We start from the raw sequence: 22,993 nt of genomic DNA, 5'->3' as shown, positions 1-22,993 counted from the left end.
AACAATAACCAGACTTTCAGTAGAGTGCCAGAGTTGTGTGTGTGTGTGTGGTAGAGGTGGGGGGGAGGGGTTGTCCCATGAATCCACAGTCTACAGATCAGGTCAGGAAGCCAGGCCAAGGATGCTGTGTCTACCTGTGAGCCTGGGCCATAGATTCGGGACAACAGGAGTCAGCACATTTTGGAAAAGGAATGTTTCCCTGACTTTCCAAAGGATGACCCAGACTGAGGGAGAGTCACCAGAAGCATACACAACACACACAAATGTACTCACACGCACATACAGGGTCATGACACGGGACATGGACACAAGTGTACACAAATACAGGCACACAAGGTCATGTACTCATGGTAGGCACATCCTCTCCAGGTAAGTCCTGCCTCCTAGGGCCAGGGCTAGCCTGCCATCTGTGCTTATAAGAGGGCACAGAAGTGGCTCTGGGCAATTGAGTCCTCCACCCAGAGCCTCTCCTCTTAAGTGGCTCCCAGCCCCCTCCCTAAGACCCCCCTGGCCCACCAGGGAGCCACGCCTGGGTGGCAGAGAAGGTTTTGGAGGAGGCATTGCCTCAAAGCCCTGGCACAGAGCCTGAGCACCTAAGATAGAGAATGGGCACTGGGCTGGGGGATCCATGACCTCCCAGGACCTAGTGCAGGCATAGATGAGGCACTGGGCAAAGTCCAAAGGCCCACAGGAAGCAGGGACTCCTTCTGCCATGGGCTGCACCTACTGCCCTCAGAATAGGGCCTGGGAGCCAGGTGCTGGCACCAACTCCTAGTGCCTGGCAGAGCCCTAGCATGGATGCCAAACACAGAGTGCCAGACACGGGGGTGGGCAGGATGGGGGGCCGCTGGGCCACACACAAACACAGATCTTCATACATACAGGTAGGGAAATGCACCCACATTCACAGCACTTATTTTATAACCTAGGGAATCATGGGAGTAGGGCAGGGGATTACCTTGTCCTAGAGGCTGCCCTTACTGACTCCCCAGGTGTTCCCATTGGCCTGGTCCTAGAAGTACCAGTTGGAGGGTGGGCTGGAGGTAATGCAAAGCCTAGACACTTTCTGTGAGCCCCAGCCCCCGCAACACACACACAAACGCACACACACCTGCACTCCCACACACGTACACTTGTGTGGCAGGAGGAGGTGGGGTTGGTGCATCCCCAGGACCGGGCCCTGAAGGAAAGGGGGAAGGCGGGGCAGAAAGACTCCCTAGAACCCGGGCAGTCATCTTGCTCCCTCCAGCCCCCGCAGCAAGCCGGTTTTGTGGCCGCCGGCAGCTTAGGTGTGAGCGCGCGTCAGGGCGTGTGTGTGCGCGTGGGACCTGCGGCCGCGCATGGCGTGGGAGTGCGGCGCGTGTGCCCGCGGCGGCTGCTGCGGCCGGGTAAGGGCGGTCTGTTTCCCCGCGGGGTTCCGGCAGGCCCGAAGGTCGCGGCGGTGCTGTCAGTGTGAGAAGCTGAGGGAAGTTGTGCGTGTCCTCAGGTGTCCTGAGCAAGTGTGAGCTGGGTGTGCTCACCTGGGAGCCGCGGCTCAACTGCTCTCGCAGCGTGGGGGTGGGGGTGGGCGCAGGGGTGAGCAGATGCAAAGCACTAGGGCTACACAGACTGGCCTGGTTCCCGGCACGGTCCGCGGCAAGGCGGCTCCCTCTGTAGCAGCAACTTCGGGACTTTGTTCCGGCTTCTTAGAAAGCAGATCTGGCCGCGGGGGCGGGGCGGAGCGGGGGAGGGGGGGCACCTGCCCGGAGGAGGGTGCGGGGTGCGAAGTGGAGGGAAGCCCCGCCCCTGCCCCGCCTCCGCCCCGCCCTCTCCCCGCCCCCGGGGCTCTTTATAAGCTCGGCCCGAGGGCGAACAGAGAAAGCGAGTATCCCTTCCGCCCCTGGCTGGTGTCCTCCTGCACCGCGCGCCCCTCGCTCCGGCCTCAAGTCCCTTTCCCTGCTCCCCAGCCCGGCCCCCGCCCCGCCCCGGCCCAGCCCAGCCCGGCCCGGCCGCCATGGAGCGCTGGCCTTGGCCGTCGGGCGGCGCCTGGCTGCTCGTGGCGGCCCGTGCGCTGCTGCAGCTGCTGCGCGCAGACCTGCGTCTGGGCCGCCCGCTGCTGGCGGCGCTGGCGCTGCTGGCTGCGCTCGACTGGCTGTGCCAGCGCCTGCTGCCCCCGCCGGCCGCACTCGCCGTGCTGGCCGCCACCGGCTGGATCGCGTTGTCCCGCCTGGCGCGCCCTCCGCGCCTGCCGGTGGCCACTCGCGCGGTGCTCATCACCGGTGAGTGCGCGGAGCGCGGGGACTCCAGGCTCGAGGGCGGGACCAGACACCCAGAGGGCTCCCCTCTAGCGCGCCAAGGCAAGGCGGAACCCCCAGCACGGGAATGGGAGTGTCGTTCTCCCCTGGGTGCCGGGAGCGAGCCAAGTAGGAAGCGCAAGGCACCTCCTTAAGTCCGGGTTAACTACCTGCCGCTGTGGAGTGTTGGAGGGAAAATGAGGCCGGGAGTGGGCAGGTGCGCAGGAACAACTGCTGGCTGAGAAAGGTGGAACCTCTTGGAGTCTGAGGTTTATGCTATGCCCCTCCCCAAGAGAGCAGTCTTGGGGCAGGGGGCAGTGCTCTGAGGGACTGAAGAGGATGGTCACCCCTTGGATTCTGCCCAACATGCCCACGTGGGACGCCTCATCTCCTCTTCCCCAGGGCCAGAGGAAGGCGCTTAGATGGGGAGTTGGGGCACCCACTCCCCCTCCCCCGCCCCGTTTGCTGGGGTCCTTGGAATCCATAAAAGCTTGAGGTCACCATAAGAGGCAGCTGGGTATTCAGCTGCCTCTTAGAATGTGCCACCCACCCCCAAACTGCTGAGGTAGCCTTCCATATCTGCAGCCAGCACACACAACACCACATTCCTCCTGGTCTTCAGTGCCCAGGAAGGAGGTCGTGGAGAGCTGTACTCAGGTGCCTCTGGTTGCCTGGCAGAGTTCCCTTTGTCTGGAGCAGGGAATAAATCTGTCACCAGAAGGGGGGGGGGGGGGGGCGCGCACTGAGACCCAGCCGGAAGCGGGGAGGGAGAGAAAGGCCAGGGGGCACTGGCTCCATTGTATGTGGTGGGGGAGGGGCAGCCTGGTCTCTCCCCCCCCAACCCCCCATGGCTTTGGACAGGTTCTCAGAGACCTGCCCTCACCAGCAGAGTGGCTTCCCAGAGGTCTTGGTCCAGTAGGGGGCCCTGCATGATCACAAGGACAGACCTGGGAGAATTTCTCAGAGGAGGCCATCCTTGAGCTGGGCCTGGGATGATGAGTCAAGATAGGTGAAGTGTGGAAGGTGTTTTGGATCAAAGTGTGGATATGAGACAAAGGCTTGAGGCAAGAATGAGAGTGGCCTGGGTAGGGGACAGTCAGTAACCAGCCTGGCTGCTGAGATGTGGTGTGATGTGAGGTTGTTTCCTCAAAAGGGGCCTTGAATGCCAGGCAAGAAGGTTGACTGTTGAGGTGGGGTGGGAACACCGGTGGCACTAGGGCTTTGGGTTTCAGCAAGAGGGTGGAGTTAAAGCAGGGGTCAGGTTTGATGAGTGGAACCTGAATTCAGAGTATAGTGTGAAGTTTTAGGGGATTGAGGAAGGAAAGATACAGTGGCCCTCCTGGTCTGAAGCAGGAACTAGGTTGCGAGCTCTGCTCCCAGGGACTGGGCAGCTCCCCTCCTGCCGTCTAATTTGTGAGTTGCCTCAACAGTATCTGGGCCATCTGCTGGTAGTAGTGACTCAGTGGGCAGTCTTTCCTGAGATCTCCCCTCAGGCCTTCATGCTGCTGCTGTTACTTCTCCTTGCCTTGAGCTGGCGAGTGAGGGAAGAGGAGGGATGCCTTCTGAGGCTTGGGCTCCTCCATATCTGGTTGTAAAGCCCTGCAATGGGGGAGGGGAAGAGTCCTGCCCAACCCACTCCTGCTAAGCATCAGGAGTAGACCAGCAAGCTTCCCGATGTCCAAACACTCTGCGGTTTCCTCTCTCACTACCTGACTGCAAGACAAATAAGTGACTAGGCCCTGCCTCACCTGCTAAGAACAGTGTCTTCAGCCTGCCAGAGCTGCTACCCACCCCTCCTTGAGAATACCCCTGAGAACCACAGCCCAAGGCTACATCCAGAGCTCAACCGTGGAGTCAGAGTTTGGGCTGAGTGGCTGGGTGCCATGTGTGCACATCTGCTCATGGATGGTGGCTGGGGGTCTCCTGGGAGTGAATCCCTGTGTGAATATGCAGGCAGTTTGGAAGTGTATGTACAGGTGTCTGTGTGCAGATAAACAAGAGGGTGTGCGAGGCATGGGTGACTGTTGGGACTGTAGAGCTGAGGCTCTGGGAGGCCTCAGTTTCCCAGTGAAGGGCCCTCCAGAGTAGGGAGCTTAGGCAAGTGGACACACATGTGCTCACTGGCCTCCCCCAGCCAGGCTTGCCCTGGAAGGACTTGTCAGCCCAGCCCAGCCCAGACCAGATTGCCTTAGTCTGCAGGCCCCCAGCCACACAAAGCCTAGTTCACAGCCCCTGTCCCAGCTTTGTTCTCTGCCTCAGCAGAGGGGGCGGGGCTGAGGTGGGGAGGCGCTGCAGAGCCTGTCCAGAAGTGAGTGGGACCACCAGGGAGGCAGGCTCCAGAGAGCCTCCTCTCACTGGCCTCCCCCTCCCCTTGCCACCCTCAGAGCCAGGATCTGGATGGGAACAATCAAGGAAGCAGGGTCTTATCAGACCCCCACTCTGGCTCTGCCTGGTGGTTCCACTCTCCACATACCAAACACAGGAAATTAAGTCTCCAAGAGTGGTAACTGACCTCAGGTCACAATTGTTGGGTGTGGGAAGGGATTCAAATGCAGGTCTGTTCTCTTCTCCATCCATCATCTTCCCTGTCCTGGGGGCAAGTGGTCTGGGGCTCAGAATGCCCCACTGTTGCCACTGATTGGAATTCCAAGAGTGGGGGTCAGTGGTGAGGTAGGTATGAGCCTCCAGCTTGCCTAGAGCCTGGAACAATAGTAGGGTGCTGGTGGGGAAGGGAGGTGGGGCTCAGGTTGTAATGATGGGAGCAGAGGGCTTGGGGCTTCATCCCAAGGGTTGTGGGGGCCTTGGAAAGGCTTTCAGCCGCAGAGTGATATTGTCAGTTTTGGAAAGATCCCTCTGGCTGCTGAGGTAAGAGAATGGATTCAAGGGGGCAAGATGGGACAGGACCAAAGAGGGGGCTGCTGCCTAGTCCAGGTGAGAGGAAGAAGCCCGGGCAAGGGCAGCGAGGCTGAGCAGTAATACTGCACAGGCAAGCTTAGACCTGATAGCAAAGCAGGCAGGACACCAGGACTGGTACTGGGTCTCGGGCTGACCTCCAGTAGAGTCCTGATCTTACTCTCTGCTGGCTGAATGACTTTGGGAAGCAACTTAGCATTCGTAGGTCTCAGTGTCCTCATCTGTAAAGTGGGAATCATTAAGCCATGTTTGGGGTAGCTCTGGGGAGTCAGGGAGGTGACACCTGTAAGAGAGCTAGTGCTCAGCCAGAGGGGCAAAGGCTACAGAGATGGACCTGGGATGGGAGGGAAGGCTGCTGAAGACTGGGTATCCAGAGGCTTGGATCCTGTATGGACCCTGATGATCCTAGAGTTGTCTCAGGCTGGACTGGGCCACAGTGGGAGTTCACTGGCTGCCCTGCCCTGGCCAGGCTGTGACTCTGGTTTTGGCAAGGAGACGGCAAAGAAGCTAGACGCTATGGGCTTCACGGTGCTGGCCACCGTGTTGGAGTTGGATGGCCCTGGTGCCCTAGAGCTGCGTGCCTGCTGTTCCCCTCGCCTAAGGCTGCTGCAGCTGGATCTGACCAAGCCAGCAGACATCAGCCGAGCACTGGAGTTCACAAAGGCCCACACCACCAGCACAGGTCAGTGGGCCTAGATCCCCCAAGAGAGGGTGTGCTTGGGTGGGTGTGAATGGGCGGAGGTTTGCTGCTGGGCAGACTCAACTCTGAGCTTCCTTTCTTTGTCCCCCTTCTCCGTGCCCTCAGGCTTGTGGGGCCTGGTCAACAATGCAGGCCACAACAATGTAGTGGCTGATGTGGAGCTGTCTCCAGTGGCCACATTCCGCAGCTGCATGGAGGTGAATTTCTTCGGTGCGCTTGAACTAACCAAGGGCCTGTTGCCACTGCTGCGGCGTTCTAGGGGTCGCATCGTGACTGTGGGCAGCCCAGCAGGTGAGTGCCCTTCCCTACTGGAGTAGAAAAGGTGCTGCTGCAGAGCAGGGAGGGTTGCTGGAGCCCCTGGTCCATGCTGAGCTGCCTCCCTCCCAATCCATCCCCAGGAGACATGCCATACCCATGCTTGGCGGCCTATGGGACTTCCAAAGCGGCCATGGCACTGCTCATGGACACATTCAGCTGTGAACTTCTGCCCTGGGGGGTCAAGGTCAGCATCATCCAGCCTGGCTGCTTCAAGACAGGTGGGCTTCGGGTTTGGGATATGGTGTGTGGGTGTGTTCATATCTGGGGTGGAGTCAGGTCTAAGGAATGGGCCTGGCTCTGTCTGGAGGCAAGGATCGGTTTTGAGGTAGACTGACCTGAGTCTGGCTTTGGCTTCCCTAAGTGAACCCACCCTGACCTTGTGGCTCCTTCCTCAGAGTCTGTGCAGAATGTGGGCCAGTGGGAGCAGCGTAAACAGCTGCTGCTGGCCAGCCTGCCCCGAGAGCTGCTCCAGGCCTACGGTGAGGACTACATCGAGCACTTACATGGGCAGTTCCTGCATTCGCTGCGCCTGGCGCTGCCAGACCTCAGCCCAGTTGTAGATGCCATCACCGACGCACTGCTGGCAGCTCAGCCACGCCGCCGCTATTACCCAGGCCGTGGCCTGGGGCTCATGTACTTCATCCACTACTACCTGCCTGAGGGCCTGCGGCGCCGCTTCCTGCAGACCTTCTTCATCAATCACTGTCTGCCAAGAGCACTGCGGCCTGGCCAGCCTGGCTCTACCCCAGCCCAGGATGCAGCCCTGGACCCAGACCCAAACCCAGGCTCTTCCTCCATGACAGCCCAATGAGCAGTGCACACAGATGGCCTAGCTGCTCTAGCAGACAAGGTCCCATGAGCCCTTGGCCCTCCCCTGGGCCATTGTGACCCCCCCAAATCTGCCCTAGAGCCTGGCCTAAAGGACCCCAGCCCTACCCACTCAGTCATTGCCCCAGGCCAGGCCTGGTGAAGCTGAGGCTTCCCAGTGAACCTCCAGGCCTTTCTTCTGCTTCATGAGCCCACACAGACCCTCCTGGGCACAAGGCTCCACCCTGTAGCTTGGAGAACCCAACTGGATGGGGAGTTTTGTGCAAGACTTAGCTGTAGCCTTTGACAGGATCCCGCAGACAGTGCCTCTGCAAACTAAGGAGTCACTGGGTGGGGTGGGGACCACCCTCAGGACTTTTTCAAGGCACCAGTGCCTCAGTGCTGCGATTCAAAGGGTAAATCCTGTTTCTTGACTGGCTCAAGAATTAGGGTCCCGACCACTCACCCCAAACCCCCCTAGCCATAGGAGGTTCCATACCCTACTTGCCTGATTGCCACCTTTGAAATAAAGACAAATTTTTATTTCTCCTAGAATGGGGGAGATGCTGTGTTTGGAGGGTGTGACTGTCTGAGTGCCAGTCTGTGACTGTGTGACAGATTGGGAACTGCCTGGGGAACCCCTGGTGGTCAGCATGGGCCAAGGTTCTGGACAAAGATTCTGTGCTTCATACCTTTTCCTGTTTGTTGACTGTGGGCAGGTCATTTATCCACAGGCTTGGGTTTCAGCCTAGTGAAATGGGGGTAATGCCCTTGGACTAGGGTGCAGTGGGGCTCATTGAGGCAAACAGGGAGATCTGTGGCCCGCTAGGGCCAGCACTCAGTTCCACAGCCCTGTGTGAGCCTCCAGTGACTTCCCCCATCCTGCAGAACCTGAAAGCACAGAGAGAGGGCCAGCAAAGGAGGTAGAAAGCTTGGAGTGGGGGTGGCTTAACAAGGATGGCACCCAAAGGAGACAGACAGCCAGGCTTAGAGAGGGCAGTTTATTGTCTCAGAGGGCAGAGCTGAGGGATAGGGTGGCAGAGCTATTTCCCCTATGCCCCAAGGACACACTCTATCCTTCCCCTGGGCCATGGCTCTGCGGGTGACCCACAGAAGGGAGAGGAGGCTCACGCTGCCCCAGGGGTTCTCAGGGAAGCACACAAAGTGACCACATGCTTCTCAGGCGTGTCAGTGGCTGTAAACATAGGGCTGAGGGGGCCTCCTTTTTTTTGGGGGGGGAGGGGAGTTGGTCCAACCTTGGTAGGGGGAACAGGTGCCCAGCCCCTTTTCAGGCCCAAGAACCATCCCAGGGAGGGTCAGGAATACCGGCAGCCACTAGGACAATGTGCTATCCCCCAGGGCAGGCATGTGAGCTGCGGGCTTGGTCACAGCACACGCAGACACACACACTTGTGGGGAGCCTTGGGCCAGGGCGCTAGAAGATGGGGATGTAGTTGTCAATCTTGGCGCGGTGGCGCTGGGCAATGCACTCGGCAATCCATACGATGTTGCGACATTCTTGCTCCTTGAGCTTCACAAAGGCGTAGAAAACACCAAAGTGGAACTGGTTCAGGAAGGCCAACTTGTTCAGTTTCACCTATAGACAGAGGCAGGCGTGGTGTGCAGGTGGCCGTGATGGCAGAGTCAGGCCTGGGCCACCAACCCCTCCCTATGACACGCAGGTGAGCAACCCCTCACCTCATGCTCGAAGAATCGGTCTTCCAGGGTCTTGTCTCCGGGGTTGCTGCCTGCACCCTCAAAGAGCAGCTTATACTCCTGGCCCAGAAAAGGGATGGGAAGCATGAGCACAAGGGCACTGTTGGGTGTGGGGTGGGGATGCAGATGCCAGTATGCCCGCCCATCATCCTGTGGCCAGGGCACTCACCGGGTAGTAGTCGGCCACATTCTTGACCTGCTCATAGTCATCAGCCCGAGCCAGCTGGGCCAGACCCTCTGGGTACAGTCTCCCGCAGTGTGGAAAGAGCTTGGCACGGTCCTCCTTGGAGAGCTCTGTGCCGAAGGAGTTGATGGTGATGATGAAGGCTCGTCGGTCGGCTTCAAACTGTGGGGCCAGTACACAGGCAAGGCGAGAGGGAGGGGGAAGGAGGCAGCAGCCAGTCAGCTGGCGGGGCTTCCCCCAGGCCCAGGCTACCAGGGACTAGTGGGCAGGAAGGTGGGCAAGCACTCACCTCCAGGATGGGACACATGGCATCGGCTGTGGTCCCGCCCAGTAGGATGCAGAACTTGTAGAAGGACTCCAGGTAGGCCTGCGCAGAGCATGGGGCTCGCTCAACTCAGGCAGGGAGCTGGGGGACTTGCCAAGCCTTCTCCTCACCGTTGCCTCTTTCCCTCCCCAGTCCCTTGCATGGTGAGTCCATACATCACACCCATCACTTGGCCAGGGCAGCCCCCCATGTCAGAACCTCGAAAACATCTGCAAATTCCAACTATTAATCAGTTGGCCGGCTGCCTCACTGCACCCAGGAGCAATAGAGCAATTTCTGACCTACTGACGGCTTCATGGTGCAGTGCCCCCTACGTGCCCTTATGTCCTCATCCCGCAGAGGACCAGGCTCAGAGAGGGGGTCTGTCTGCCCCCAGCTGCTCTGCCTGCCTTTCCCCCAAACCTCCCCTCCTCAGCCTCAGAAAACTACATGTTGATGGGCTAGTGAAGGAAGGTTACTCCTGAGAGTTCATGGAAGTGGCCTGGACTGGGTGCCCTGGCCCCTCTTGGCACCCCACCTCACGGAACTCCTTCCATCCCCCAAGCAGCTCCCAGGCATCATGAAGCAGGAAGCAAATGTCAGCTCAGTTCCTGCTGAGGAATGGTTATTGCCTGCACAGACGTCAGCCCTGCAGTGCAATGGCTGGACACATGGGCTGTGGTGGGAACGAGCACTTCCTGCCCAGGCAAACTGGATCTTCTGGGCATGAGGAAAAGACAGGTCAGCCCAGTCCCTCGTTTCCTCCCAGCACTCACTCATAAAAGTGGCTAGGCACAGGCTTCCTTCCCCAAACCTCTCTGTGTCAAGAGAGCGGGGGATGGTCTTGTGGCCCCTCTGGGGAACTCCCTTCACTCAGATCCTCCTGAGTCCCTTCTGGTGGCATGGTCACAGGGACTCTGGCTCCACAGGCTAGAGATTATTCTTCAGAGTTGGGGCTGAGGGCCAGGAGGCCTGGAAAGCTTTCAGCACCAAGGTCTGATCTCCAAGGTTCAGAGACCTTTCTACCCACCACAAGCTGACTTGGGCCACAGGCTTTGCTCCCCCAAGGGAGGAGGTGAGATGAAACCCAGGAGTCCACGAGCACAGGCATAGCCTGGCCAGCAGCACTGGGCAAGCTGTGCTCAGAAGGCCTGTGGTGACCACTGAGGTCACAGGAAACAAAAGTCTAGAACAGGTCAGAGAGGAAGAAGCCTGGAAGGGGAGAGTGGACCCCAGCATAATACATCCCCAGGAATCAGAGGGCTTGGGTGGTAGAAACAGCTGCCAATCCTACCATGGCTCACTGGTAATTCAGTCCCTCTAGGACTGTCCCCAGCCACTTTCTTCCCCATGGCCAGGCCAAGTTCCCCATGGCCTGCCCAAATCTCGAGGCCTGCCCCAGTGGGGCCTGCAGTTCCAATCTGTGGGGAAGCCACCAGCCTTCACTGAGCTACACCAATCCCTGGAAAGGCTGACCCTAGGCTCAGAGGAGATGATGGGACGGGCTCAGACTCTTCTGGAAGTTAGGGCAGTTGAAGAAACTGGCAAGACCTCAAAGGCTCAGGTACCAAGGTTGCCTCCCCATCCCCACCCTGTCCCCTGGAGCCTGCTAGTCCATGGCTGCTGTACCAGCTGCCTACAGTTCCTGCCTGCCAGGCGGCTGAGGGTCCATCTAATCTCCCATCTGTGGCCACTGGGCTGGGAAACTGCCTGTCGAGCGGGCAGTCTTGGCATGGCGCCCTCAGCCTTGGATCAGTGTTTACGGAGCTGGTGTCCGGGCAGCCCTCACCAGTGACTCCAGCTAGAACCAGTCAGGCCCGGTGAGGGTGTGGGTGAGGCTAGGGGGACAGCCGCACCCCTCACCCTGTCTCAGGGCAGGGAACCTGCAGCAGGCCAGTTGGGCGGGCAGGAGCACTCAGATCATGTGCGCATGCACATTCTCGGCTGATTGCCTGGCCTGCCTCCTTGTTAGCGGGGCAGATGAGAGCACGTGCTTTGCAAACAGGCTGAGCCAGGTGTGATCCCAGTGCTGCCAGAGTATAGCAAGTGGTTTCAGGCAACCCACCCTGCTTCTTTGAGCCCTTAGTTTTCTCATCTTACCAATTCAGATATTCATGCCTACCTAGCTCCTAGGGTGATCCTGACGATTAAAGAAGTTGACGATCTTCCTACCTCTAGCCTCTCCCCTTTACTCCATGCTCCACACCGTAGCCAGAGGGGGCTTTCTGATGATACTCTGCCCTGTTGCAAACCTTTATTGGCTGACCCTGCCCACAGGATACAGTTCAAACTCTGGCCTGGCACTCCAGGCCCTTGGTGACTTCATCCTGTGTCTGCCTCTTTTTCCAGACCTGTCTCCGGCTGTCTATCTGGAACCTGCACTTCCATGGCAAACTGCCTGTCACTTGGCCCATGCTCCATGCTTGCTTCTGCATGGGCTGTTCCCCTGCCCACACCACTGCAACATATGCAGGCTCCTCACCTATTACCAGACCTCCCCTTGCACTCTGGCCCAGATTCCTGGAGGGAGACTGGAGGCCTAGCCTCTCAGGCTGCAGCTGAGTGTCAGCCACCTAGCTCCAACTCAGGCAGGAGAAGACACTCGGTGTAAAGATCTGATTGCCAGATGTTCTCAGGGTTAGGTCAGCAGGGCCCGTGACTTAGGTTATACTCAGTCCCCCTTCAGGGCCTGCCTATTGCTGATCCATGTTCCTGGCTGCAGCCCATCAGTACCTCACTGTGCCCAGAGCCTAGTCTGTCCCAAATGTCCTTCACTGGTCCCTGGCCAGCCCCCTTCCTTGGCTCCCAGCCCTGCTCCTAATCTCTTTGGGCCAGGGCAGTGCTGACCCAGGAATCCCAAGCTCACTCTGTCTCCAGGGGTCACCAACCTGTGCCATAGTCAGGGGTGAAGCAGAAAGTGGTTAAGGGATAAGGATGCTGTGACGTGGCACTGGCTCTAGGCCTAGGAACCTGAGAAGGATGTGGTGACCTGGCTACACCTGGCTGGGTCCCTCCCCCCATCATAATAAGCACACTGTTGCCTCTGCTCAAATGCCTGTCCTTGCTGGCAACAGTCTAGGTGGGGTAAACCTGAAAGCTATGGTCTGGGTGGCGGCCCCGTGACCCTCCTGGATGCAGGGGGAGTGGCCATCCAGGAGCCAGCTCTGACAGGCCAAGCTGTGGGGCACCAGCCACTCCTGCTGATCTTATCAGGGCTTGCCGCAGGCGCCACGAGATGGAGAACCTGTTCCATGCAGCCTGCGCCCATCATGGGAGCCAGAAAGTGGCTAAGCCTGCGGATAAGGTTAAGCCTGCGGGATAGAAGCCTGGTGCAGCTGCGTCCCGTCTCAGCACCCCACATAAACCACAAGCCCACCATACCGTGGCCCCACCCCTGCCCACAGGCCAGCCCCCACCTCTGATGAGGGCACTACCTTGTAGAGTGTGTTCCGGATGATCTCGATGTTCATCTCATCAAGGTCCTGCTCTGAGATGCAGTCCTGGAAAAAGGCCGCTGGGAAAGAAAGACGTGGGGGTGAGGGTGGGCGACTAGATTCAGCCTAGGCAAGAATCCTGCTGCTGTTTAACCACCCCTGCAGGGCATAGAGGGCCCCTGTCACAAGGCCCAGCTGGCCAGGGGTTGGGGGGCCTCCCGAACCAGCCTGGGCAATTGCCTTGCAAGTGGCAGAAGCAATACACTGGGCCATGTACACTGACCTGAGCTTCTCCTGCATCCTTGCTCCTAAAACTGATTTATAAAGGAGGCGGCCAGCCATAACATGATCTAATCGCCTCTGGGGCAGACCCAAGCTCAGACCATGCCAAAGACAGACTTGCATAAGAGGCCATGACATCCTCCTTTCTTGAGGGGCAGCTGTGGATTTGGGGCCTGATGCCCATGTATCTGTAACCCCCAGGGGGGGCCTGGGGCCCACATTTAGAAAACCAGCCTACTTCTTAAGGAATGAGCTGAGTGGGCCTGGACCAGGGACCCAGAGGGCCACTGTCAGGCTGAAAGTAGAGGCCAGAACAGAATAGAGCTCCCTCCCCTGACAGGGGCCCACAGACTCTCTAGTCTGTCTCTCTTTAAAGATGGAGAAACTAGGGGGAGAGAGGGGGCAAAAAAATTAAAAATAAATAAATAACTAAATAAAATAAAATAAAATAAAATAAAATAAAATAAAATAAAATAAAATAAATAAAATAAAAATGGAGAAACTGAGAAACCACAAATAGCCCAGAACTAGCTCAGAGTTACTGGAAGAGTCTATGGCAGATAGGCCTAGCAAGTAGGGCTCAGGACTCTTAGTACAGGAACAAGTGCAACTTAGAACCCAGTGTTTAACCCTGGAGGCTTCCTGGAGGTGGTGCTCTGAGGACAAAGATTGTGGCTATGAGGGCACTAGCTGGTGACAGCCTTAGTGCCTTCTCCCCAGCCTCCAAGATAGGCAGGAGCCAGCACTGCCTAGGTGGGGCCCTGCAGGAAGCTCCCAGTTCCCCTTCCTCTCTTGGCCTCTGACACGAACCCTGCATCCTGCCGGACACTGCCTGACCTGGCCCCTGGGACCTGTTCTGTGGAGGCAAGTGAAGCTATTTGCTTCCCTCCTCTGCCTCACAGGCAGCCAGCCACTCTGGTCCCACTAGCTTGGGGCCACAGTGTGTTCGAGTCCCAAGACTCTGAGGGACCTGGGCCTCTCCCCACTCCATGAGCTCAGCCTTTCTCTGCATTCTGAGAAATTGGCCAGTTTCACGAAGTTACATGGTCTGAATCAGGCCCTGGTGGTAGTCTGTCTAGCCCAGCAAAAGCAACAGGAAAGGAACTGAAGGTAGGGCAACAGAATGGGAGGGAAGTTAAGGGAAACATAAAGGTAAGCAGCAGGGGGCAAGCCTTCTTTTATGGCTCAGTATCACCCCCCCCCACCACCCAGGGGTCCACAAACCGCACACTTGGAGGCGGTGTCCACCTCCTCCCCCCTCCACCCCAGTGGCTCACCCAGGGGCGTGTCCACCAGAATGGCATTGTAGAGCTCGGCAGGTGTCTGCGCAATGTTCACAGCCTCCATCTGCTCAAAGCTGCCTAGTGGGTGGCACTTGGGCACAAGTTCGGCGATAGACCGCTGGTGCAACGTGCCCGTGATAAGCAGGATTACGTTGTCAATCATGTAGCTGTAACTGTGGGAGGCACACAACAGCAGGGGTTTGGAAGTCCTGGCCCAGCACTGTGACCCTGCCCCCACCCTGCACAGGCCACCCTCAACAAAGAGCGCCACCTCAATGGTGTTGCTGACCAGCACCACTGGTTCACCTCCCTGCCCGGTTGCAGCCCTACTCCAGCACCAGGAGTCTGAGACATACACGGCCCCTCCCTTGGGAGTGTGGCACAGATTCATGCCCCTTGAGTGTTTGGGAAGAGGTAACTACCCCACGGTGTGAACAGAGTTCTGGCAGGGAACACAGAAGGAGGTGCAAGGCCAGCCTGGGGATGAAAAAACTGGGAGATGTAATTGTGTTCTGGGAAGAGGGAACAGTGTGTGCAAAGGCCTGGAGGCATTCACCGAGTGCCTGCCGCATTCGAGGAACTGAGCACAGTTCAGGGTTGGCAGAAGGAGGGAACCAGGGCAGTGCTCCTAGCTTGCTGGGGCCTGGTCGCTGGTCCTGCAGGCCAGGCTGAGGGTCCTGACTGCATTTTGAGCACTAGAGATCCATGAGCAGGATGTAAGCAGGGAGTATTACAGTCCTGTTAGAGTCATTCTGGCTGCTGGGTGGGGATGCGGGGAGGGGGAGATGGCAAGGGGAGGAAAGGCTGAAGAGCAGGGTGGGGAAAAGCCAGAGAAAAAGGGAAGGCCAGAAAGGAGCTAGCGGGAGGGCCCCTCTGGAGTAAGGCCCCAGGTCAGGCAGAGATGGAGCAGGTAGATAGCTGCCCTGCACAGTTCCACTCCAAAGGCAGAGCACCGCCTCCTTCTTCAGCCAGAGGCCTAGGCCAGGTATCCGCGCAGGAGGCCTAGAGGGGACCCAGAGGCCTGGATAGGGAGGCTGGGCTCAAGTTGTCCTAGGCCTAAGCTCCTTGGCTCTCCGCTCTGGATAGCACATGAGCAGCAGAGGGGGCTGTGGAGCTGGGGAGGGTGGGGCTTCCCGGTTCAGACTTGGCAAGGGGCAGGGCAAGCTCTGCTTCCGAACTTTAAGACAATGGCACAAAGAAGCCGGGGCAGAGCTCTGTCTAGTCACCTACGTGGGAATGGGGTGAAGCCAGGAGCGGCAGGGGGGGCGGGGGCAGTGAGGAAGGCCCCAGGCACAGTCAGGTGGCATTAACCACAACATTCCTCCAGCCTGTCACCAGTGATGAACTCAGGGTACATGAGTGGATGAGGCCTGTGGGGAGGGGCACCACTGAAGGGTCAGAGCTAAGGTGCAGGCTGCTGCCCTGAATGGGCACTTAGCACAGGACTTGCCCTAGTTTTTGGGTGGCCCACAACTAGGCCCCTCTCCTGGGAAAGTGTTTTAGGCACCCAACGCTGAGGCTGTCCATGGAAGACCCCTGGTGGGCAGTGGCCCTAAATACCAAGGGAAGAAAGGGAAAGGGGTGGCCCAGGCCTCAACTCAGAGGGCCAGCTATTGGGGGAGCTCCCACAAGGCCCTCCAGGAAGGCGACAGGAAGAAAAAGCCACAGCTCCAGTCCTGACCTGACCCCCTACTCCCCCTGCTTGCTGCACCCTCCCCCAGCTCCCACCCAGCCCAGCGCCTTGCTGTGACCTCTGCTCTCCTGGGCTTGGGGCCAGGCAGCTGCCCTCTCTCCGCCCCCAAACCGGCTGGGTCAGTGACAGGATGTGCACTGAGAAGAGACAGGCCCTCCCCTTCTCAAACTGAGGGCTTCAGGCGGGGCCCATTGTAGCTGCAAGGCAAGAAGCCCAATGGCCAGCCTTCTGCCCCGAACCTGACAGAGCTGGCAGAGCAGAGGGACCTCAGAAAAAGGTCACTAGAGTTCTGGGCCTTGGCCTCCAGCCAGAGCCTGCATCCCCTCCACCCTGGACAGCATCCCTTGTTCCCAATGCCTCCAGAATCTCATGTACCACAGGACCTGTGCTACATGTCACCTCCTGCAGCCCTCTACCTGCACCCCAACCAGCCCCACTCCAGTCTTCCTGTTCTCTGAGACAGCCACAAAGACTCCTGTCCCCGGCCTGAGGATGCTCTTCTCCACTCTCACAACCTTGTGGACAGGGACAGAGAGAAGGGTACCCCTCTTAGGCCTATACTATCTGATTGACCCCGCAGCCACCAGCATCACCAAACCCAGTATCCAAGGAAGTAAGAGAGAGTATAGGCACTTGGCCCTGTCACACCATCAGGCAGATGACCTCCATGTCCCATTTCTAGGGTCCCCATGCCCTGGCACTGCACTCCCCATCTAGCTCTGTCTTTTCAGAGGTATCCCCACAAGCCAGTTTTCTTTCTCTAAATCTCCCCACTCCCTCTACCCACAACCCAGGGTATTCATTTATGTTGGGGATGGGGCTGGAGGCAGGGCTCAGGGGAGGCCCTGGTACTCCTCAGGGTCCTGGCCTGGACTTAGAGGAGAGCCCGTGGGAAGACTCTACCATCTGGCTTTTCTGTTGTCCCTCCAATGATGTGGAACAGGCCAGCTATGAGTCACTTTTCAGCCTTGACAGCAAATGTCGGGGCCAGTAGTAGTACCTCCTAGCTGCCCCCAGCCTCTCCTGCTAGAAGTCCAGTCTGGGTACCAAGGAAAATGCCGAGCCAGTTAAGGGCCACTTACGATCACATACTCCCAGCACCTTCCAGGGCCCCCTTCTAACCCAGTCTAGGCCAGCACTGGATAATCCTGTGCCAGACCCAGCTCTTCCTTCTCCCTGAGTCAACTACGAGGTTACTGCAGAAGCAGCCCCTGCTTTTCTCCCCAGCCCAATGAGAGCCCAAATCTTCTTTCCTGGGAGAAAGGAAGCAGGGCAGGCCTGGCAGAGATGGTGCTGGCTAGGCTGTTTGCTTCTCCCCCAAGGCCAAGGCCTTCAGCAGACAGGGACATCCTCCTCCTCCTCGCCTGGCTTGAGCAGCTGCCTCCCTGCCCCCAAAAAGCCACTCCACCAGTCCTCCCCTCATTTGGCCTCAACAGCAGAGAATGAGGTTCCAGCTGGTCAGCGTCTCCCTCCAGAGGAAGACAGCTGGGGAGTGGACAGGCGGCTGCCCGCCAGGCCAAAGAGGCCCTTGTGGGGTGGGAGTAGGGAGTCTGTATTCCTCTACCCAGAGGCCCTCCCTCACCCTGTGCCTTTAAGACTCAGCTTGGGCCCATAGAAGTCTCGGGTTGGGGTTTAGGAAGCCCCTTCTTCCAAGAAGTCTTCAGAGCCCCCAGCCAAGCCCCATTCTTCTGCTGTGCCCTTTGGCGCCACCTGCTGGAGAAGCATGGCTTGCTTCCACATTCTTATCGTCTTGGCGCCGGGGGCTGGCCTAGCACTGGTGAGGAGGCCAAGATGACTAGGTACCTCTGCCAGTCTGTCTATCCTACAGCTCCCAGCAGAGGCTGCTCATAACAGTATCTGTGCTTAATCACATCAGAGTCCTGCAAAGCCCTGCCTAGGGCAGAAAGGGAATAGAGATATTAAGCTATGGCCTCAGCATACAACTTGCCAAGCCTCAGTTTCTCAGTTTCTCAGTTTTAATCAGGATAACTAAAATGCAGCCCATAGCAGAGCTAGTAAGGCCCTGACCTTCTCATTAAAATCCTGCTCTTCCCCAGAAGCCTGATTGGGTCTTCCCACTTGACTTAAGCCTTCTAGGCCTTAAAGAGCTCCTGTGTGCTCTCCCTTAGTCAGTGTCACTGCTGGCTCTCCCGCAAGGCAGGAGCCAGGTCTAGCCCATGACCCAGAAATCATGGCAGGCCTAGAGCCCCAGCCTGTATAGACCGTGCTATGACCCAAAAACAGTGGATGTAGAGAGAGAGGGCTAGAGGACCAGGATAAGGATAACCACCATGCCTCTGCAACCCATGGTACAAAAAGTTCTGGGGAGAATGGCAGGTATGCTAAAAGGCCTATGGGGCACTTGAGGCCATTGTCCTGGGACAAAGCTGCCTTCCAGCTACCCACTCCAGGTTGGTGGCACTGGAGACCCTGGTACATAAGAAAGACTGGACTTCACCTCTCCCAGATGATGCAGGTTACCAAGCCCAGGTTCTGCTAATGGGTACCAGGCTGCTGCACATTGGGGATGGCTCATTCCTTTAAAGACAAGGGCCTTTGGGGCCCACCTGAAAATCCCCAGAGGCCAGACTCACCTCTCCCACACACACCTCTCCCAACTTCCCTTTGAGAGCCTACTTTCCTATGGGAAGCCATCATGGAATGGCCTAGATCAAGATCTCCCCTCCAAAGCCAAAAAACCCCAATAGAGGCTCCATTCCAAGTCACACAGCACGTTAATGGCTACGTCTGGAAAAATCCTTGGTATAGTGACATATTACATGTTATTGCCGTGAAATTGAACTGAATTATCTAAAAACTACATGATTGATGACAGCTTACTTCACAGACTCTCACTCACTCAAGGCCTGTTTCCTCCACACCAGGCAGTGCCACCCACTCTCCTGAGCAGTCTCTTTCACCCCACCTGATCCTTGAGTCCTCTTAATGCCAGGAAGCCTCCTGTGACCCTGGATCCATTTGTAGCAGCTGCCCACAGGCCTCTCCAGGAGCTGTCTACACCACCCCTGACACTCATCCCATTGGATTCATGCATCCCCCTCCCTCCTGGCATAGGGCCTGGCCCAGAGCTGATACTAGTTGTGTTGGCTGAAGGCTCGCTGGGATCAACAAAACCACTGGATGCTGTCTTTCATCATGGGAGGGCAGAAAAGACCTTCATCAGCTTCTGTCTGCACACCTTTAGTGACAAGGAACCCATCACTTCCTGGGAAATCCTGTTCCAGCAATCCAAGGGCAGTTCTATGGGCTACTAAGAGGCTCTGAGGAACAGAGCTAAGTTGACCTTTTGTGGTAGTCCCAACCTCCAACCCAGCTGGGCCAGCTTTGTTTGTGGCCAGCAGTGATGGCACTGTTCCCTCAAGTATTCACACGCAGGATGGAGCCATTAGCTGACGCCTCCCCTACCTGGGGGAACCATGCTCTCCTCTCTAGTTACATTCCTCTGGACATCCCTGGGGTTTGAGGCTCAGGGCATGTATGGTTCCCACAGTCCAGAATCTCCCCTTCCCAATTCTTCCTTAAACAGCTCCTCAGCCACACAGCCACCTCCTCAGAGAAGCCAGCTATGAGTTCCAGGCCCTGGCCCTGACGGAAGAGATTCCCTCTTTCTGCAACACTGCGGATGACCCAGAAAGGAGGAAGTGGAGGAGGTGGAGGGGAGGAGGAGGAGCAGGCAGAGAGGTAAGAGTTAAATGGCAGAGAAGAAGGAGACTGCTGGAGGGTGGGAGGGCTGTGGCTCCTGATTAGGCCTGCAGACCTTGCCGCACAAAGCTCAGTGGTGACCTTGGTCAGGGCCTTTGCGGTGGAGTGATGGGACAGTTGGGAGCAGACTGGAAGCTCAAAGGATGGGCAGGCGTGGGGGGGGGCGGGGGTGAGAGAACACACAGTGAACGTAAAAGCGCAGGCCCTAGGAGACAGTTTTGTTGGGTTTTTTTTTTGTTTGTTTTGTTTTAACGTGTATTTATTTTTGAGACCGAGAGAGACAGAGCATGAACGGGGGAGGGTCAGAGAGAGGGAGACACAGAATCTGAAACAGGCTCCAGGCTCTGAGCTGTCAGCACAGAGCCTGACGCGGGGCTCAAACTCACGGACCGCGAGATGATGACCTGAGCCGAAGTCGGCCACTTAACCAGCTGAGCCACCCAGGCGCCCCCCTAGGAGACAGTTTTAAACAGTGTGAGAGATTTGCGCTTGTTCAGTTGTTGATGGGACGAATCTGAAAGGGACGGTGGCTGCACAGACAGAACAGGTGAGTGGCCACTCAGGGTCCAGGGAGTCGGGTAAGAGAGCTCAGGACTCTGGCAGAAGGACCCAAGAGAAGGAACCTTTGCCATCAGATCAGGGTTGGGGACACAGATGCGGTGCTGGAAGGTGACTGGTTTCTACTGTCTCTGTGGAGGAGGAAGGTGGGCCATCTGCCCAGAGACAAGGCCGGGGGTGGGAGAGAGGTAGTATTTAAAATGGTGAAGTGGTCTTCCCAACCTTGGTGGGGGGGCTGCAGGGTGCTGGGTAGGGAGAACAAATGGCCGGCTGGGCAAAGACAAGCTGAGGCCAGCTGTACTGGTGAGTGTGCACGTCTGGCAGCAGGGATCACCGCTCAAGGCCGGCTTCCCCAGCTTTGCTCCAGGCTGTGGAGATGGGGGAGGGTGCCTCCAGGCCGGAGGCTGCTGGGATTCCTCCAGGGCTGGGGGGCTGCCAGCCAGGGCGGGACTATAGGACAGGCAGCCAAGAGAGCTGCGGATGCTGGCAGAAAAGTACTCAAATGATGGACCAGGGAACCTCAGCTGGGGAGGGAGGAAAACGAAGACAGAAGGGGCAGCAGGAGAGGAAGCAAGGCCCAGCGTCCTGCTGAGTCCGGAACCAACGTCCCTCAAGGGACTGAGAGTGGGCTGGAGTGCCTGAAGGCTGTGGGTAGAGAGGGGGTGCCTGACTCAGCGATTTCGGGGTGGAATAGTTCCAGTAGTGACATGGCCTTGGGTAGCCATCAGTGGGGGTGGCTGAAGTGGAGAGCAGAGGAGCGGGTCACTGAAGATGACGAGGTCATGGAACGAGCAGCCACAGGCTCAGACAGGCTGACACGTGGCTGCTGAGCTCTTCCTGAGTGAGGGCAGGAGTGAGGAGCTGGGAAGACTAAGCCACAATCACCCATGAATGGAAGGGGCGGGGAAGTGACAGCCTGCCACAGGATAGTGCTTGGCTGCTTTAAGCATGCTTGGTGCTTGCAGCCAACCTCCAGCAAAGAGCTGGCGGCTATGCAGCCTCAGTCACGCTCAGAGCCCTCTCCAGTTTCATGGCCTGGCAGGCTGAGATGAAGCCTCTAAGGGCACCAAGAAAGGCCAGGAGCTAGCTGCACAGGCAGGTGGCCAAGTGGACAGTGAGATGGATGACAACTGCCCTCTGACCACTGGCATGGGTCAGGCCTCCTCTGGTCTGCCTGGCTGGCAAGGCCAGAACATTCACCAGGAAGCTGAGAGAGGCTTGTGCAAATAAGGTGAAGGCTGGGCTCTGGCAATAAATTTGTTGCTTCCTGGTATGTCCCCGGCTCTGGCCTTGAGGCAAGGGATACACAGGCCCAGGCCAGGAGCTAACACATGGGATACTTCGGTGTGACCCCCATCTCAGCAGCACAAGACATGCCCCATCTCTGGCGTCCTGCCCCAGCAGGACTATGTAGTCTATACCTTGACCAGAGCCAAGGAGGTGTAATTACAGGCCCAGCCAAGACAGCAGGGAGGCCCCCAGAAAGGAGGCCTGTAGCCAGGAAAGAGACTGCTTCCCCGCCTGGGTAAGTTCCCTGAGCCCTTCAGGGGTCCCAGCCTGTGGCCTCTACCCAAGGATGGATCCCTTCTGGCTGCAGACTCCACTTGAGCAAGTGGATCTTAAGTAAGTGGCTGCTGCTTGTTGGGGGTGGGAATCAGGACAGGCAGGAAGCACCCTAGTGGGGCAGGTGTGCCAGTTTTCCAGGAGGAGGGTGGGAGCACCGAAATCAGGGAATGATAAAGGCGCAACAGTACCCAAAAGTACCCAGTATCCGGAAACACTTCCCCACAACACACACTCACACACCACTAATGCAGAGCACATTCATTTAAGTTAGCCACTGATCACACCTCTGGGGCCATCTCTTTGTTAACCAGGCCCTGGCTAATGGCTCCTGGTCTATCCAGGCAGAGACGGCCTATCTCCCTGTTTCCACAGGCATACCTGGCAAGCAGAGGCTGCCTCATCCAAGTGCCCTCCCCTAGCCTGTAGGGTCCTTTCTTCTGCTCAGGTCCTCCAGGAGCTTAGTGGAGGCAGGACTACACCCAAGGGTTAGACAACGGGGAAGCTGGGCAGCCATGGTCATAAACATGTGGGCTTGGTCCAGAATTGGGAAAGGCAGCCAGGTGTTCAGCCTTCCCCACTTCTCCCTGAGACCCAGGGCCATGGACAGAGAAGATGGAGAATGGCCTCAGCCCAGACAGGCCCAGAGGGCCTGAATGGTCCATTCCAAGAACTTGGCTCTTCAGAGCTCTGCCATCCCCTGACCTCTGACCCCAGTCTGGGAAGTCAGGACCTAGTGAGCATTCAGTGTGGATGCTGCAGGGTGAGTGAGGCAAAGTGCTCCCATCATCCTTGGTCTCCTCACCCCAATCTCTGTAATACCAAGGGTGCAGGGAAAGGGGCTTCATCCAATATTACAGTGTGGAATCCACAGCAATGAAGTGGCTGGTGGTGGCTTGGAGGCCCAGGGCTGTTGAATAACCAGCTCAGCTACACAGCCCAGGAAGACTCTGTGGGCAGCTGGCCTAAGCGCATGCTGGCCCAGAGGCAGGAGGAGCAGCTATCCTGCCCAGTGGGAGGCGAAGGCACTATAGGGCACACTTACGTAATGAAGTCCAGGAAGCTGGCGAGTGGCTCATAGGCGTGGTTCCTCATGTGGCGGAACTCCACCACCATCTTCTCTTTGAGCCGGTCATCAATAACTGACACTGTTAGCGGCGATGCCTCATTGGCCAGGAAGTTGCCATAGTCAGTACTCTGCAGGTGCAGCTTCAGGTCTGAAACCCAAGGCAGGGGCGTGGG

At 57.7% G+C, this 22,993-nt stretch overlaps 2 protein-coding genes across 2 annotated transcripts in view; one reads left to right on the top strand and one right to left on the bottom strand.

Moving 5' to 3' along the window:
• The first annotated feature begins 1,851 nt into the window (after positions 1-1,851).
• On the top strand, positions 1,852-7,566 carry HSD11B2 (hydroxysteroid 11-beta dehydrogenase 2). Its single transcript, XM_047835903.1, has 5 exons — positions 1,852-2,258; positions 5,656-5,868; positions 5,992-6,177; positions 6,285-6,422; positions 6,600-7,566. Exons 1-5 carry the CDS (start codon positions 1,994-1,996, stop codon positions 7,013-7,015), a joined length of 1,218 nt encoding a protein of 405 aa, XP_047691859.1. The 5' UTR covers positions 1,852-1,993; the 3' UTR covers positions 7,016-7,566.
• A 432-nt stretch (positions 7,567-7,998) lies between these two features.
• ATP6V0D1 (ATPase H+ transporting V0 subunit d1) overlaps positions 7,999-22,993 on the bottom strand; it is a 39,288-nt gene continuing 24,293 nt past the window's right edge. The window contains exons 2-8 of the mRNA XM_047835904.1: positions 22,797-22,968; positions 14,209-14,387; positions 12,650-12,729; positions 9,201-9,278; positions 8,897-9,073; positions 8,710-8,787; positions 7,999-8,608 (exon numbers count right to left, since the gene is read on the bottom strand). Of these exons, the coding sequence (XP_047691860.1) occupies positions 8,447-8,608; positions 8,710-8,787; positions 8,897-9,073; positions 9,201-9,278; positions 12,650-12,729; positions 14,209-14,387; positions 22,797-22,968 (926 nt within the window). The 3' untranslated portion in view covers positions 7,999-8,446. The remainder of the gene's footprint in view (positions 8,609-8,709; positions 8,788-8,896; positions 9,074-9,200; positions 9,279-12,649; positions 12,730-14,208; positions 14,388-22,796; positions 22,969-22,993) is intronic.

The sequence above is a fragment of the Prionailurus viverrinus genome, chromosome E2 (assembly GCF_022837055.1).
Source record: "Prionailurus viverrinus isolate Anna chromosome E2, UM_Priviv_1.0, whole genome shotgun sequence".
Classification (NCBI taxonomy): Eukaryota; Metazoa; Chordata; class Mammalia; order Carnivora; family Felidae; genus Prionailurus; species Prionailurus viverrinus.
This window is presented reverse-complemented; position numbering and strand designations above follow the sequence as displayed.

What these genes read in the sequence shown, in the direction of transcription:
- HSD11B2 (XM_047835903.1), top strand. Translation starts at nt 1,994, where the DNA reads ATGGAGCGCTGGCCTTGGCCGTCGGGCGGCGCCTGGCTGCTCGTGGCG. An exon ending in GACTGTGGGCAGCCCAGCAG is followed by an intron (nt 6,178 to 6,284) that starts GTGAGTGCCCTT and finishes ATCCATCCCCAG; the next exon opens with GAGACATGCCATACCCATGC. An exon ending in GCCTGGCTGCTTCAAGACAG is followed by an intron (nt 6,423 to 6,599) that starts GTGGGCTTCGGG and finishes CTCCTTCCTCAG; the next exon opens with AGTCTGTGCAGAATGTGGGC.